The 17270-nt window shown below is 35.3% G+C and overlaps 1 protein-coding gene across 2 annotated transcripts; it reads right to left on the reverse strand.

Annotated features, from left to right (window-relative positions):
• Nucleotides 1-2699: 2699 nt before the first annotated feature.
• Nucleotides 2700-16699, reverse strand: LOC127853367 (structure-specific endonuclease subunit slx1-like). 2 transcript variants are annotated; one of them, XM_052387851.1, is made up of 7 exons: nt 16434-16699; nt 14086-14137; nt 13044-13138; nt 11327-11487; nt 8767-8882; nt 6698-6907; nt 2700-4744 (listed from the first exon to the last, which is right to left on the reverse strand). In XM_052387851.1, exons 1-7 carry the CDS (start codon nt 16604-16606, stop codon nt 4676-4678), a joined length of 876 nt encoding a protein of 291 aa, XP_052243811.1. In that variant the 5' UTR covers nt 16607-16699; the 3' UTR covers nt 2700-4675. The 2 variants fall into 2 exon arrangements, with proteins under 2 accessions (XP_052243811.1, XP_052243821.1); XM_052387861.1 differs by lacking the exon at nt 16434-16699 and adding an exon at nt 16170-16382.
• Nucleotides 16700-17270: the final 571 nt, after the last annotated feature.

Raw genomic sequence — 17270 nt, forward strand, 5'->3', positions numbered from 1 at the left:
AATAACCTTCAGATTATTATTTAAAATTGATTAGGCCATGTCTATTCTCATACATTTTGGACTTAACAGAATAATGAGTCATTGAGACTTTAGCCTACATGTATTTCCTCCTGCCCGTGCACGGTGAACCCAAATATAGAGATAGATATATGCATTTAAGTTACAATATGGATACTATACCGATGTTATGTTGAAATGTTTAACTATAACTTAAATGCGTTCAACGAGTTTTACTATAAAACGTTTTATAATACGTCGAAATACATGTATATCGTATGTTTATATTTGATTTAAACGCAGTTTTCTTTCGACACATTTAAATCACACGTCAATAGCGCCGTCATGCGAAAATGGGTCTTATGCGTTTCGGCAAGCGTTTGTTAAACCCAACATGTGCTTTTGCGCAGTCAGGCCATAGGCGATGCTGTTCGCTTTAAAATCACTCAATATGTTATGTTTCTCCTTATTAGCAGGAGGGATAGCTGAGTGGACTATTTATATGATGGGCGCATATGGAATAAGACCCATTATCGCATGACGAGGGTCATTACAAATCTCATTGCGAATTGAAAATGCCACATTCAAGAACAATGCTTTTTGATACAAAATTGAATTGAAAATAGTAAACTTGTTAATAATGGCAGCCTATCCACACATTAAGGAATGATTTCCAGACGTGCTGACCAAGTACGGCAATAATTGTGGTATGATAATTAAACGATTTTCTCTTATCGTGACACTATACTATTTTGCTAATGATTGTTTTCTCATCTTGGAGGCGAAAGTGAAATTCTGCGAGATGGATTGTAACGCGTAATTGTAACAGGGCCACAATTTGTGTCGTTTGAGCATACAGAGAGTAGTCCGGAATTCCTTACACTGAACAGTGCTACATCCTTTGAATTGAGCACATACGCAGTGATGTAGCAAAAATTCAGAGGTTGTATCTCGAATCAGCTTAATAAATATTCGAAAATATTCATGCGTGTCTGTTGGCGTTATGTAAAAGTCACTAAGATGAAAACTGAAACAGCTACGTCTAAAAGCGCATAAGTGCTCTATACCTATGTTTATGTTAGCGTTGTTGACACCGTGTGAACTGCTCGGGTAACAAGTTAAGCATGAACAGCAATGTTTATATACTTTTATTCCTCCATATACAAGATACGAAGATAATTGTATATTTTGAATTTGTATATGGTGTCAAAAATCAAAAGTTTTGTACACGGAACTTTCATTATGAATTTATATTCTTGATGAGATAGTCATTTGATATTAGAAAAAAATATTCCTTTAATATGATGGTGACTGCAAATTTTCTTTATATTAAGTTATCATTACCATTTTCATCATACTTTCTATGCTTTCAGAACTTCCAAAAAGCATGTTGTTTTTATTTTGTCTTAGTTATTTGAATATTTCTATGAAATAATAAGGATGATAAAAAGTGAACATTAAACTCGACCCGTGCGCTATGACACACACTTTATAAAGTTAAATGGCGTGTGTTCATTTCAAACTTGCGATTGATTTTCAAAAATGAATTGCGTGTTAAATTATGCAAAAGCGAACATCTTCAGTTCCTTCAGCGCTTTGATTTGATATACTCGCTACTGCCCGCTATATTCTTGCGCCGCGATACAATGCCGATCATTTGATGTAACATGCTACTGTCCGCTAAAGAGATAGAAGCTGTCGCATGAAGCATTTGCGTAAACCAAATAGCAGATACGGAAATACAAAAAAAAAAACACACGAGAATTTGAACAGCTAATACGCAATATTCCTAAACCGTTATCGAATCGCGCATGATCTCAAATTTTTAAAAGCATTTGTTCTCAATACAAATAGTTTTATAGGAGAAGCGCATTTCTATCGAAACCGCTGCAAATTCTGTTTGTATAAGAATATCGCAATAACAGAGCGATTTCGAGCAGGTTTTTTAACCAAATTATTGTTCGCACGATACTCTAGGCCTGCCGTATCGTTAAACAAGCAACACCGACAGCGCGCATCCGTCACTGTGTCAATACCTCTCAATCTAATAGACGATTGACTATTAAGTCCACATGTTCAACTAAAACAGAGTATTACACCCAATACATAAAAGAGATTTAATACCCGTGTAAACAGCAACAAATCGGTATCATAAACAGTTTTACAATCAAGACAGAAGATGGATTAACTGGTCGCTATAAACATAACATACATAGTGTGTTAGTAGGCAGGGTATCATTAAATGGCCAGCAATCAATGTGTTTGTATTTGGACCTGGCAATAAATCTACTAACAGAAGCGATATACAATCGGCAGCTATTCATGTAGGGGACAATAAAATACTCAGATCAATGACACTTTCGGATGTTTCGGGCCTAGTTATTTTCTAAACCTACTGATAGTGTGATATCGGGTCAGCTATTTGGTAAAGCCATTATGTAAATATTCGTCGAACGATAGAGCGTTACACTAAGTACTTTAATGGCTTCTTCCTTATCTTAAGCGTTATGGAGTTTTATGTTCATTAAAGTTAAATAGGTCTTGACTTAAATAATATTTTTATGCGCCTTTGTATTGAATTACTCGCTGAAAATATGTTTTTTTTCAAATTACCAATATAAATGCATTCGATGTACATTACAGCTACAAACAAATCAACAGCTCAAAACACAATTTCGATGAAATGAAATTAGAAGCACACGTTCTTATATATGTTTATTAAATTCATTTTATATGAAACTCATCGGAATAAATATGATAAATAAAATAACTCACAAATAAGTCTTATAACTTACAAAATATCTGATCTTCAATTCATTAGATTAAAGTCGAATCAGTACACAATTACGAATCAGTACACAATTACGAATCAGTACACAAATACGAATCAGTACACAAATACGAATCAGTACACAAATACGAATTTCAAAATAAATATTCTGTAAAATAAATTTAGTTTTGATCAAAACAAAGAAATACTTTGCACCATTACATGTAAATAATAGACAACTGGACAGTCACTTTATATGAAGAAAGTGCTTACATGTTAAGGGCACTTGGTTAATTACAGATGGCATTCACATGGCTAGGGCATTTAGTCCACGTACAGATTATGCTCAAATGGCTAGGGTTACATGACTAAGGAAATGTGTTCACTTACAGATGGTGTGCAAAAGGCCGGAGCATTTAGTTCACTAACACATTGTGTTGACATTGTTCAGGCATTTTTAGATCACCAACATATGGTTTTCACATGAAAAGAGTATTTAGTTATTTAACACATTGTGTTGACATGGTTATGGCATTTTTGGATCATTAACATATGGTTTTCAGATGAAAAGAGTATCTAGTTCACTAGCAGATTGTGTTCACATGGCTATGACATTCAGTTTACAAAGGGATGGTGTTTACATGATAAGAGCCACTTAGTTCACTAACAGATTGTGTTCACATGGCTAGGACATTTAATAAACAAGATATGTGTTTGTCAGAAACACTATGTCCCCTTTTGCACCGCTTTAAAGCTATATATTTGACCTTTGACCTTGAAGGATGACCTTGACCTTTCACCACTCAAAATGTGCAGCTCCATGAGATACACATGCATGCCAACTATAAAGTTGCTATCTTCAATATTGCAAAAGTTATTGCAAATGTTAAAGTTGGCGCAAACAAACACACAAACAACAGACAGGGCAAAAACAATATGTCCCCCACTATAGTGGTGGGGGACATAAAAAATAGCTGGTGTTCACATGGCTATGGCATTTTGTTCACTAACAGACTGTTTTTTTATTTACTATGGCATGTAGTTAACAATGGGATGGTGTTGACACAATAAGAGCATTTAGTTGACACACAGATGGCTATGGCATTTCGTTCACAAAGGGATGGTGTTCATATGACAATGAGTTTTGTTCACTAACAGATTATGTTTAGATGGAAATGGCATTTAGTTCACTGATAGATGGTGTTCACATGATACAAACATTTAGTTACCAAATGGATGGTGTCCACATAAATATGTCATTTAGTTACCAAATGGATAAAGTCCACATAATTATGTCATTTAGTTACCAAATGGATGGTGTCCACATAATTATGTCATTTAGTTACCAGATGGATGGTGTTCACATAAATATGTCATTAAGTTACATGTACCAAATGGATGGTGTATGCATAAATATGTCATTTAGTTACCAAATGGATGGTGTTCTCATAATTATGTCATTTAATTAACAAATGGATGGTGTCCACATAATTATGCCATTTAGTTACCAAATGGATAGTATCCACATAATAATGTCATTTAGTTAACAAATGGATGATGTCCACATAATTATGTCATTTAGTTACGAAATGGATAGTGTCCACATAATTATGTCATTTAGTTACCAAATGGATGGTGTCCACATAATTTTTGCATTTAGTTACCAAATGGATGGTGTCCACATAATTATTTTAGTTACCAAATGGATGGTGTCCACATAATTATGTCATTTAGTTACCAAATGGATGGTGTCCACATAATTATGTCATTTAGTTACCAAATGGATGGTGTCCACATAATTATGTCAGTTAGTTACCAAATGGATGGTTTTCACATAAGTATGTCATTTAGTTAACAAATGAATGTTGTTCACATAAGTATGTCATTTAGTTAACAAATGAATGGTGTTCACATAGGCACCTGTGACAGCAACTCATTGGTCCAATGGTCATCTTCCACAGGATCATCGTCTGTACCCTGAAATAGACAACATTGAGTCTTTCAAAATGACATTTCATTTGGCTAAAACATGACCTTAAATACATTATTACTTACTACAAACAACAAAATGGATGCTGTTCTATTAAAGGGGCCTTTTCACAGATTTTGGCATGTATTGAAGTTTGTCATTAAATGCTTTATATTGATAGATGTTAACATTGGATTTAAAAATCTCCAGTAATAAACAAGAATACAATTAAAGAATTTAAAACAAGAGGGCCTGAAAGGCCCAAAGTCGCTCACCTGAGATAACAAGATATAATTGGGACAAATCATCTGAACAAGTTTCATGAAGATCTTAAAATAAATGTGGCCTCTAGAGTGTTAACAAGGTTTTACTAAAGCCATATACGGAAAAATGCCCCACCCCCTGGCAGGCATGTTTTTCAACCAACCGGCATCATTTTTTAACTCTTCCAAAATTTTATCGGGATGAATCTTCTGACCAAGTTTCATGAAGATTGGATAATAAATGTGGCCTCTAGAATGTTAACAAGATTTTACTACAGCCATATAAGTAAAAATGCCCCGCTCCTTGGCAGCAATGTTTTTCAAGCAAAGGGTACCTTTTTCAAACTCAATCAAGATATCATTGAGACAAATCTTCTGACCAAGTTTCATGAAGATCGGAAAATAAATGTTGCCTCTAGAGTGTTAACAAGGTTTTACTATAGCCATATAAGGAAAAATGCCCCACCCCCTTGCGGTCATGTTTTTCAACCAACCGGCATCATTTTCGAACTCTTCCAAGATATTATTGGGATGAATATTCTGACCAAGTTTCATGAAGATTGGACAATAAATGTGGCCTCTAGAGTGTTAACAAGGTTTGACTATAGCCATATAAGGAAAAATTCCCTGCCCCCTGGTGGCCATGTTTTTCAACCAACCGGCATCATTTTTGAACTCGTCCAAGATATTATTGGGATGAATCTTTTGACTAAGTATCATGAAGATCAGACAATAAATGTGGCCTCTAGAGCGTTAACAAGATTTTACTTTAGCCATATACAGCCATATAAGGAAAAATGCCCCGCCCCTTGGCAGCCATGTTTTTAAAGCAAATGTAACCATTTTCAAACTCATTCAAGATATCATTGAGACCAATCTTCTGACCAAATTTCATAAAGATTGGACAATTAATGTGGCCTCTAGAGAGTTAATGTTGATGCTGCATGACGGACAAAAGGCGATCACAAAAGCTCACCATGAGCACGTTGTGCTCAGGTGAGCTAAAAAAAGTAACCCTTAACGGGGCTCAAACCACTGACCCCTGGAGCCATAAAGCAAAAGTCTACCACTCTATCCACTAGACCATCCGCTCTCATATCATGACAAATGTATTTTTTACTTCATACATGCAATCCTCATAGTATAAAAAAAATAAAATAACAGAAATCTCCAAATCATTCAATCGTTTCGCTTTGCAACGCTCTATAATTTTCAGGTTTTTAAATCGTCAAAAGATGCACATAATGGATACTTTAGAGCATGGTAAATGTTCAGTCTTCTGTTTCCGCACAAATATCGTAACTTCAAGGAAAATTTGCAAATCTGAAACATTTTTTTTCAATTTTGTCAATTTACCAAAGCGTGAAAAGGCCCCTTTAAATATTTTTATTTATAGATATTGTAAACAAGTTCTTTTCGTTTGGTTATTTTTTTTCATATTCAAACATGTATGCTTCCATAATTCTTTTTAAGCAAAATTTTTACGTTTAAGTATAAATATCATATGCGCTATGTTTTTAAAAACTACAACAAAACATGAATTTTTGTAAGGTGTATAAATATATAGCGCATACACAAAAACACTGCTAAATGACATAAGATGCATGCTTTTCAAAACAGGTAAATAGAAATTAAATGAGCACAAACATGATTAAAATGTTAAACAACTAAAGTGCTTGCTATAAAATGACAGCCTACCTGTGAGAGATTCTGGTAACATCCATGTTTATGTCGTATGAGATTTCCCCAGAGTAGATTCTGATTACATTTTGGACAGGCGCCCTCTACAGGCACAATGTGGACTGCGTTCTCATTCTTCTTCTCCAAAAAACGCTTGGCAAGGCAGATTATGTGAGAAACCATGAGGCATGTAGGCTGGTAACAACGCAATAAGCTTAAGTTGGTATCCTGAAAAAGAATGCGGATATAAGTCTGGAATTCACTGTCAACATGTGGTCATATGATAGGTTTCCCAGCCACTGAGAACCTATACATGTGGTCATATGATAGGTATCCCTGCCACTGAGAATCTATACATGTGGTCATATGATAGGTATCCCGGCCACTGAGAACCTATACATGTATGCATATAACAGGTATCCCCGCATCTGTGAATCTATACATGTGTTCATAACACAGGTATCCCCGCATCTGTGAATCTTTACATATGTTCATATAACAGGTATCCCTGCAACTGTGAACCTAAACATGTCTTCATAACAGAGGTATGTTTAACACTGTGAACCTATACATGTGTTCATATGACAGATATGTATGCCACTGTGAACCTATACATGTGTTCATGTATTAGATATGTATGTCACTGTGAACCTATACATGTGTTCATATGACAGATATGTATGCAACTGTGAACCTATACATGTGTACATGTAACAGGTATGTCTGTCACTGCGAACCTATACATGTGTTCCTAGGGAGAATATGTCTGTCACTGTAAACCTAAACATGTGTTCATATGGCAGGTATGTCTGTCACTGTGAACCTATACATAAGTTCTTAGGACAGATATGTCTGCCACTGTTAACCTATACATGTGTTCATATGGCAGGTATGTCTGTCACTGTGAACCTATACATAAGTTCTTAGGACAGATATGTCTGCCACTGTAAACCTAAACATGTATTCATATGGCAGGTATGTCTGTCACTGTGAACCTATACATGTGTTCCTAGGGAGAATATGTCTGTCATTGTAAACCTAAACATGTGTTCATATGGCAGGTATGTCTGTCACTGTGAACCTATACATAAGTTCTTAGGACAGATATGTCTGCCACTGTGAACCTATACATGTGTTCATATGACAGGTATGTCTGTCAGTGTGAACCTATACATGTGTTTATATGACAGGTATGTCTGCCACTTTGAACCTATACATGTGTTCATAGGACAAATATGTCTGTTACTGTGAACCTATATATAAGTTCATATGACAGATATGTCAGTCACTGTGAACCTTTACATGTATACATATGACAGATATGTCAGCCACTGTGAACCTATACATGTGTTAATAGGACAGATATGTCTGACACCGGGAACCTGTATATGTGTTCATATGACAGATATGTATGCCACTGTGATCCTTTACACGTGTTCCTAGGGCGAATATGTCTGTCACTGTGAACCTAAACATTTGCTCATATGACAGGTGTGTCTGCTACTGAGAACCTAAACATGTGTTCATATGCCACTGTGAACCTATACATGTGTTCATACGACAGGTATGTCTGCCACTGGGAACCTATATATGTGTCCATACGACAGGTATGTCTGTCACTGTGAACCTATACATAGGAAAGATATGAATGACACTGTGAACCTTAACATGTGTTCATATGACAGATATGTGTGCCAATGTGAACCTAAACATGTGTTCATATGACAGATATGTGTGCCACTGTGAACCTATACATGTTTTCATATGACAGATATGTATGCCACTGTGAACCTATACATGTGTTCATACGACAGGTATGTCTGCCACTGGGAACCTATACATGTGTTCATAGGACAGGTATGTCTGTCAATGTATACCTATAAATGTGTGTATATAATATATATGTATGCTACTGTGAACCTGTACACGTGTTCAAACGACAGATATGTCTGCAACTGTGAACCTATATATGTTCACATCATAGATATGTATGCCACTGTGAACGTATACATGTGTTTATACGAACAAGCTACCTGTAAATATACCAGTAATACATTCAAAAGTGTATACACAAATTTAAACCTTACTTTCAGTAATTCACTGCAAACTGCACATCGTATATGCCTGCTGACAGGGACAGTAAATGCATCAGTTATTTCTAAGTTTTCATTTGAGTTACTTCCCTTGGTTCGGCTATTGGACTCTAAAAACAATATTAACATGTTCTCAGGATTTGTTGAAAATAACAAATGAAAAATAAGATGGCCTTGATTTGCAAGGCACTCAACTGAAAGTGAACAAAACTGTTCTGAAAAGCGAGTTTTCACAATAGGAAACATATTCTACAAAGAAATATTTAGGCCTACTTTCCCGACCACAAGAGCCCCACTGTGTTTCTGCCAAAGGTGTAAATTAATCCACTGCAAAACCTGGCAGTAGTGCTTTTGATAAACACTATCATTATCTTCGTCAGCCAAGATATCACAACATGACATAATTGTATTGTTCTGTGAAAGTTTAGTTTAAACCTTTTTATTTTAGCTCGATTGCATTGAAAGCCTAAGGCTTATATAAATGCTCTCGAGTCCTTTTCCTGGGCCTTGAACCAGTACTTGGTGTGTTTGAGGGAGATCTAAAGAATGCTCCCACGGTGGGGATCGAACCTGTGACCTCTGGACACTAGGCGGACACCATATCCATTACAACACAGCGACCATTTGAAAGTTTCAAGATGAGTGGTTAAAAAATTTGAACTCTATTGTGATTAAATGGTTTTCTTCCAGCCACATACAGAAACCTTAACCACCTCCTGGTAGCCTTGTTTTTCCATGGACAGGAACTATATCTTTCTCAAAAGAAAAATAAATAAAAAATGTTCTTAGCAAGTTTGATAGGAATCTGGAAATAAATGTCCTGTCATGAGTGTTCACAAACTTTGTCTTTAGTAAGACCTAGTGACCTAGATTTAAACTCCAAATGACCTAGTTCAAATGTTCTTAAAAAGATTGATGACAATTAGGCAATTAATGAGGCTTCTAGAATATTCCCAAGCTTTTTCTTTCATTTGTGACCTTATTTTTTTATCAAAGACTCAATTTTAAATTCAGACTGAATTATAGGGGAAAATACTCTGACCAAGATCATGAAGATTGGGGAATAAAGGCTGCCTATAGGGTGTCAAAAGGCACATGTTGACAATAGATGCTGCACAATAAACAAGAGGGCCATGATGGCCCTGAATCGCTCACCTGACTAACCAAATACAATCCCAACCCAGATTTCATCAAGATAAACACTCTGACCAAATTTCATAAAGATTAGATGAAAACTGTAACCTTTATTGTCTACACAAGGTTTTTCTATTATTTGACCTAGTGACCTAGTTTTTGACCCCAGGTGACCCAAATACAATCCCAACCCGGATTTCATCAAGATAACATTCTGATCAAATTTTATAAAGATTGGATGAAAACTGTGACCCCTATTGTCTACACAAGGTTTTTCTATTATATTACCTAGTGACCTAGTTTTGGACCCCAGATGACCCAAATACAATCCCAACCCAGATTTCATCAAGAGAAACATTCTGACCAAATTTCATAAAGATTGGATGAAAACTGTGACAAGGTTTTTCTATTATTTGACCTAGTGACCTAGTTTTTGACCTAGTGACCTAGTTTTTGACCTAGTGACCTAGTTTTTGACCCCAGATCATCCAAATACAATCCCAACCCAGATTACATCAAGATAAACATTCTGACCAAATTTCATAAAGATTGGATGAAAACTGTGACCTCTACTGTCTACACAAACAAATTGTTGACAGTTTTTCTATTATTTGACCTAGTGACCTAGATTTTGACCTCAGATGACCCAAATAGTATCCGAACCCAGATTTCATCAAGATAAACATTCTGACCAAATTTCATAAAGATTGGATGAAAACTGCGACCTCTATTGTCTACACAAGGTTTTTCTATTATTTGACCTAGTTTTTGACCTAGTGACCTAGTCTTTGACCCCAGATGACCCAAATACAATCCCAACCCAGATTTAAAGAAGATAAACATTCTGACCAAATTTCATAAAGATTGGATGAAAAATGTGACCTCTACTGTCTACACAAGGTTTTTCTATTATTTGACCTAGTTTTTGACCTAGTGACCTAGTTTTTGACCCCAGATGACCCAAATACAACCCCAACCCAGATTCATCAAGATAAACATTCTGACCAAATTTCATCATCATTGGATCAAAACCTCAACCTGTTTTGTTTACACAAGGTTTTTCTATTATTTGACCTATTATGTGACCTAGTTTTTGACCCCAGATAACCCAAACACGATTTCAACCCAGATATCATCAAGATGAACATTCTGACGAAATTTCATAAAGATTGGAAGAAAACTGTGACGTCTACTGTCTACACAAACAAATTGTTGACGGACGCACGCATACACGCCTGACGCCGGATATCACATGGTCACATAAGCTCACCATGTCACTTTGTGACAGGTGAGCTAATGACAGAAAAGAGACAATCCCCATTAGCAGGTTGTGCTCAAGTGAGATTAAAACTGAACAATGGCCTAATGTAAAACTATGCGTTTTGTTACTTGTATACACCGACTGGTGTGTGATTCTTACCTCCTAGGATCTTTTTACTTTTCACTGGTCCATATGCAACTGCCATGTGGAGTGGAGGTGTTAATTTTGGATCAAAATCTCTGGCAAACTCCTGTTTAAGCCACTGAATATTCAGGGCAAGTCTATTCCAAGGAGCAGTACGCAGCATTTCTGACACAATCCTTCAATGATAAACAAACACATAAGAGCATTCACATTTTAAATCAGTGTTCAAAAAACATTTGAACGAAGAAAAAATAGAAGTTTAAATTAAACCAGGGCTTTTTACCTTCTGTGAGAATGGCCGTTTTTCACAAATTTGGGAAATTTGCGACTAAACTTTTCACAGTTTCAAGAAGTTTGCGACTAAAATTTTCACAATTATTCAAAATTTTAGAAAGTTTGCAACTCATTTTTCTCAATTTTGAACAGTTCACAACAGTATGAATTACAGTATATGTTTACTGAAACTTTTAATTCAAATTCATCCTTAATTTTAAGTGCTTTTCCTCGTCTGTACATGTACACATGTATAATTAAAAAAAATGTGTTTAATATGAACTCAGTAATTTTAAAATATTGCTTTTCAAACCCATACATTCCATCAAAATCAGTGAATTTAAAAGCATATCATTTAATAGTTAGAGTTCTAATATGCACAATTGGAGTCAAAGTTGTTATTATTATTTGGACAGTTGATATTGCACTAGCATGGTTCCTGCTTGATTTACTCACGTAGGACATTTAAGAGGCAAGACATTAGCATGGATTAGATTGGGTATTAACAAGATATTAATCTCCTTGTTACTGCAATTTAACATTGGGCATAATTATTCCTTGGAATCTTGAATTTGTTGACTGGTCTACCCACAAAAACAACCAAAATGAATGTCCAACAAGGGACAAAATTGTCACAAAACCAGGTTTTCAATTAAAAAAGTCTGATAGAGAGAGAGACAACTCAAGCTGAACTAATTGTTTATAATTAACCCCCTTTGTTTCAAAATAAATCTATTTTTAGTCGTAGCGACCTTGACCTTGGAGATATTGACGTAATTTTTTCGTGCGACACACCATCCAATGATGGTGAATGATTTTAAAGTCTCACAATGAATGACATAGTTATGGCCCAGACAAGCTCATTTATGGCCATTTTCGACCTTTGTACTCAAAGTGTGACCTTGACCTTAAAGATATCAACGTAATTCTTTCGCGCGACACACCGTCCAATGATTGTAAACAAATGTGCGAAATGATTTTAAAATCAACATTGAACGACAAAGTTATGACCTGGACATGCTTGTTCCGCCCGCCCGCTAGCTGACATTCGCCAATCTAATAACCAAATTTTTCCTTTGGAAAACCTGGTTAAAAATCATAATGATTTTAAAGTAATATGGCCAATAACACTATCTTCGTTTAACCCATTTATGCCTAGTGAACTCTCCCATCCTTCTAAATTGGATCAATATATTTCCAAAATTAGGGATGTCTAGTATATTTAACTCTATATTTAGAATATTTCTTACAGAAATTCCTTTAAGCAAACAGTGCAGACCCTGATTTTTTTTAGATTATAGGCATAATTGGGTTTAGACAATTAAAAAACAACAGGGTTTGACTTGAGTTTGTTTCAATCAAACTTGCAAATGAACATACATATGTAACATGACGTCATTAAATATTAAATCAAATTAGTTAATAATCACATTCTTAACACACCTAATCATTAAATTACCTAAACCTGTAGTCAAACTGGTTTTCTTTTCTGCTTTTCTTCGGTAGATGTTTAAGTCGTCTGGATTTCTCTGGATGCTGCCAAGCCCACTCAAACTGTTGTTAAAGGTTCATTTAGATTTACCGATATTAAGACTCATACTGGAGCGCATTCACTCAAAAGTAAGATCAGTATAGAAAAATGTTCATTACACAATGAGATTTTATTAAACGGAACACCTTTTTTTGTTTAAATTGTCAGTCACTTTAAGTAACTTAAATAATCAAGGATTGAAAACACATTGGACTAAATTATGCAAAATCCAATGTCCTATTTCTATGCACATATGGATTGAAAAATAACCAAACTTATGTAAATAAAAATGCTCTTTCTTATTACTTAGTTTTATTTAAATATTCAATAATCTCAGTCATGATTAGGAGAAAATAAGACTCATTTCTGATACACTAAAATAATGGGTTGTAATGAGCAGGGCTTTTTTTACTTCTTTAACAGGGGCCGTTCACTGGCGCATTTCCATCTGGAAAATATTGACATGTGTGCGCAGCGGGTAATCAGATTGCATGCTGCGGGTATTCAGATTATCACCTTTAATCGGTCGCAAGTTAATTAACACCCCACTAATAAGATAACAGAATTAACACATTAAATCAGTTGTGATGTAATATAAAACTCTGCTGATAGTTTACCTATGCATTCCATTGATATTTCTATAATGGCATAAATGCAAGACAAGTTTTCCCCATATATCAAAGTTACATCAAGTTTTTTCTTCCCCTTTTGCAAAAATACTGCGCTATTTTTCCCTAAGTTAAGGGCAAAAGACCCCATCCCCAACCTATGAGAAAAAGCCGTGATGAGAGGAAGAAGCTTGTATTTCTTTAGTTGAAAAGTATGCTTTGTCACACAATATAAAGTCATTATAACAGATAGTATATTCTTATTATGAGATACTCACTTTAAAGAGACAATAATTAACAATATTATATTTTTTTTAGGAATGTGTTAACGGAGGAAAAAAAATGACAACAAATGAGCATACCCTCAATCCTGATATTTCATTTGGAAATCCATGGATAATTAACACCATTGCCCTGAAAATAAAGATATTCATCATAACTTATTTATAAATAACTGTATTATTGTTTACTGTGCATTAGCAATGTGACAGGTCCCTTAAACAATTTGGACTAAAAGCTATGTTGGGACTAGCGCTTGCGTCATCAATGCCTTGTCTTTAATTTTAAGTCCAAATAATTGTACTTTAGGAGGGGAAGGAACTTTAAAATTTCTGACATGGAGGTCCCTTAAAGTAGAAACTGAATGTCTGAATGGGGAGGTTGTTCCCGAGAAATTTGCTGGGAACTGAAAAGCAAGTTTAAAAAGCACAAAAAGAGCCAAAATTCCTTGCAAAGTTGAACAATACATATTTTTACTAAACTCCCTTGATATATCCATGGTACTTCATTTTAAATTAAAACAAAAACATCAATCTGCTCTGCCTGACAATTTTTGGAAAATCCATGTACATGGTAATTCAGCGCGGGTATGCATATTTTCTTTTGAGTACATGTTTGTTTAACCCTTTCCCACTCAGAGGCAAAGTGAAAATGGCTATGAGCAAACAGCATAAAACCAGAACAGTCAGTGAGTAACTAGCAGGCTGTTAAGGCTTTTTGCTGTTTGCTGATCATCAGTATCTAAGTGTTGGAAATGAAGCAATTTAAAAGTTTAATCTAGGAAGCAAGGTCTGTATATAAATTAAACTTAACTTTCCAATGGACTAAAAATTCGTCAAAATATGTTCCTAAGTGGTTACAGGTTAATGTGTGGCACTCAATCCACTCGTATAAATATCATGGAACCTGAACTACCCATATCAGTGTATATGAAAAATAACAATGTATGACGTATCGACATATTCAATAATAAATGCCAAATATCTTCCCAATAGCATCTTAGTTCCAGTTCTGATTCTTTACAAGTTTTGCCCACAAGTACATGTATTATAAACAAAAATACCCATTAACTAGCCTATATACGAGTAGGTAGGTCCTCTTTAATAACAAAATATGATGTCATTCAAAATGGGGCGCACAGTTGCACTAGTTTTATTAAGGGTTGAGAGTATATCACAATTTTTTATATATTTTACTGAAGGGCTTGCTTCTATGTTTACAACTACTCGCTAAAACCTCATACCAGACAATTGAAATAAAACATTGCTTATTTTGTGGATATTTTACCTGGGTGTTTCCAATTAATATTTTTTTTTTCAGTTGCTACCATCACCAAATTTGAGCTGAAGAGAAGTCGATGTGATATTGTTAAAACTATATTGACAATAGACGACTAGAAAGATCGAAGTTTTTGCCAATTTTTTATTGCGTAAATCTGTAAAAATGGTTATATTATTTTTGTTATGTCTTTTCAAATGCACATATATTTTATATATTATACATAAACATATGCACACTAATGAAATAAAATTTATGTAGTTTGTTAAACAATTACTCTTATCTAGTACACCAATGTACGGAATCTTGATAGGGCCAAATTGATAGTCGCTTGTCAACATGCGAAGCGACACTCAACATTCATCAGGACGCACGCTATGACAGTAGACAACTCAGTCGACAGTCAAGATTTTCTGCATTATTTTGTTTCTAAAAACCAGCGCGATATGCGACACTCAATTCTTGATTGTCGCATGTCCAATTCAAAATGTCGAGTGTCATAATCGTGCGTTGCTTGAATATCGTGTGTCAACCTCGAAGGTCAACACGCAACAATCAATTTGGCCCTATCCGGATTCCGTTGTATCGTGCGTTGTTCAAATGTCGAGTGTCACGCTTGAAAGTCGACACATGACAATCGAAGTCGACATGCCAAGCGACGCGCAACATTCATGGTGACGAACGATATGACAGTCGACAATTTAGTAGACAGTAAAGATTTTCTTTTTTTAAACCCAGCGCGATATGCAACACTCGAATCTTGATTGCCACATGTAGACTTCAAATGTCGAGTGTCATATCGTGCGTCGCTTGAATATTGTGCGTTGATCTAAAAGGTCTTGGATTTATTACGCTTAAAACAATTATTGAACACAAATGCTTTACACACCAATATGCGGTACCACCAGTCTGCATTATCTTGAGGGCAAAGTCATATAAAAGCACAGCCACTATTATGTAAAAAGAATTTGATGGAAAGTTTTTTTCACTTTCTTTAACTTGTTAGAACTTATTGTTTAAAAACAGCTTGATATGACCAGTATTGTATTTGGAGTTCAGATAGGTATGGGTGTATTTCGTGAACAGTTAAACGTCTAATTATTATTAAGACTTCATAATGTTTGACACAATTAGTTGATCAATAATATGTAACCATGGCCCTTTGCCACTGGTACGGTATGCACCGCCTGCATGAGCTCCAGTGTTGTGCTGTTTGATTCTACGATTCGGATCCACCGTGTAACCGATGTACGTCCGACCTTTGTATCGTTCGTTCTGACTCAGCAATAAGTAAACACCAAAGAAATTTTCTATTTCGTGAACCATTGTTTTTTTGGGTCACAAAGCGGTTTTGCAAATATTTAATATTTTTGACGAAGCTTCATTGTATGTCTTTACCAAACTTATAAATAGGGGAGGGAATATATCTTTTAATAAATTCTGCACAGTGACCTCCCTTAGATTGGATATTTTTATCTGTGATTTGCCGTGCGTTAGGCTGGCATAGGAGTTCATGTTGGTTAAGGTTGTCATAGACGTAGATATTTGGAACTATGCTTTTATTTTCAGAATATATAAGACTTTCAAGTAGAAAGAACGGAAATTGCACATATCAAAGTTACATTTTAAAATTTGCTACTGTGCCTGTACATCATCATGTGTGGTAAGAAATGAAGGTTCTGGGGCCACACGAGCAGAAATCGCGGTTCCAAATGGAGTTCGTAAAACAGTTATTAATAACGTCAGTCCTTTTAACAGACTTTTCATTTGTCTTCCACTCTTTTGAAAATATGCCCGCGACTGAAATTAGTTTGGGTCCGGGGCCGCCATTGTGATCAATCGACGACGAGTCAGGAAGCCTTGAACAATCGAAAGCAGTTAATTCAAGCATGATGTAATTACCACAGTTACCGTATACAATAACAACCATTAATTGTTTGTCCAATATAATGTTTGCATAGGAACATGATAGAAAACACATATTCATAGA

Source organism: Dreissena polymorpha, chromosome 1, assembly GCF_020536995.1.
Source record: "Dreissena polymorpha isolate Duluth1 chromosome 1, UMN_Dpol_1.0, whole genome shotgun sequence".
Classification (NCBI taxonomy): Eukaryota; Metazoa; Mollusca; class Bivalvia; order Myida; family Dreissenidae; genus Dreissena; species Dreissena polymorpha.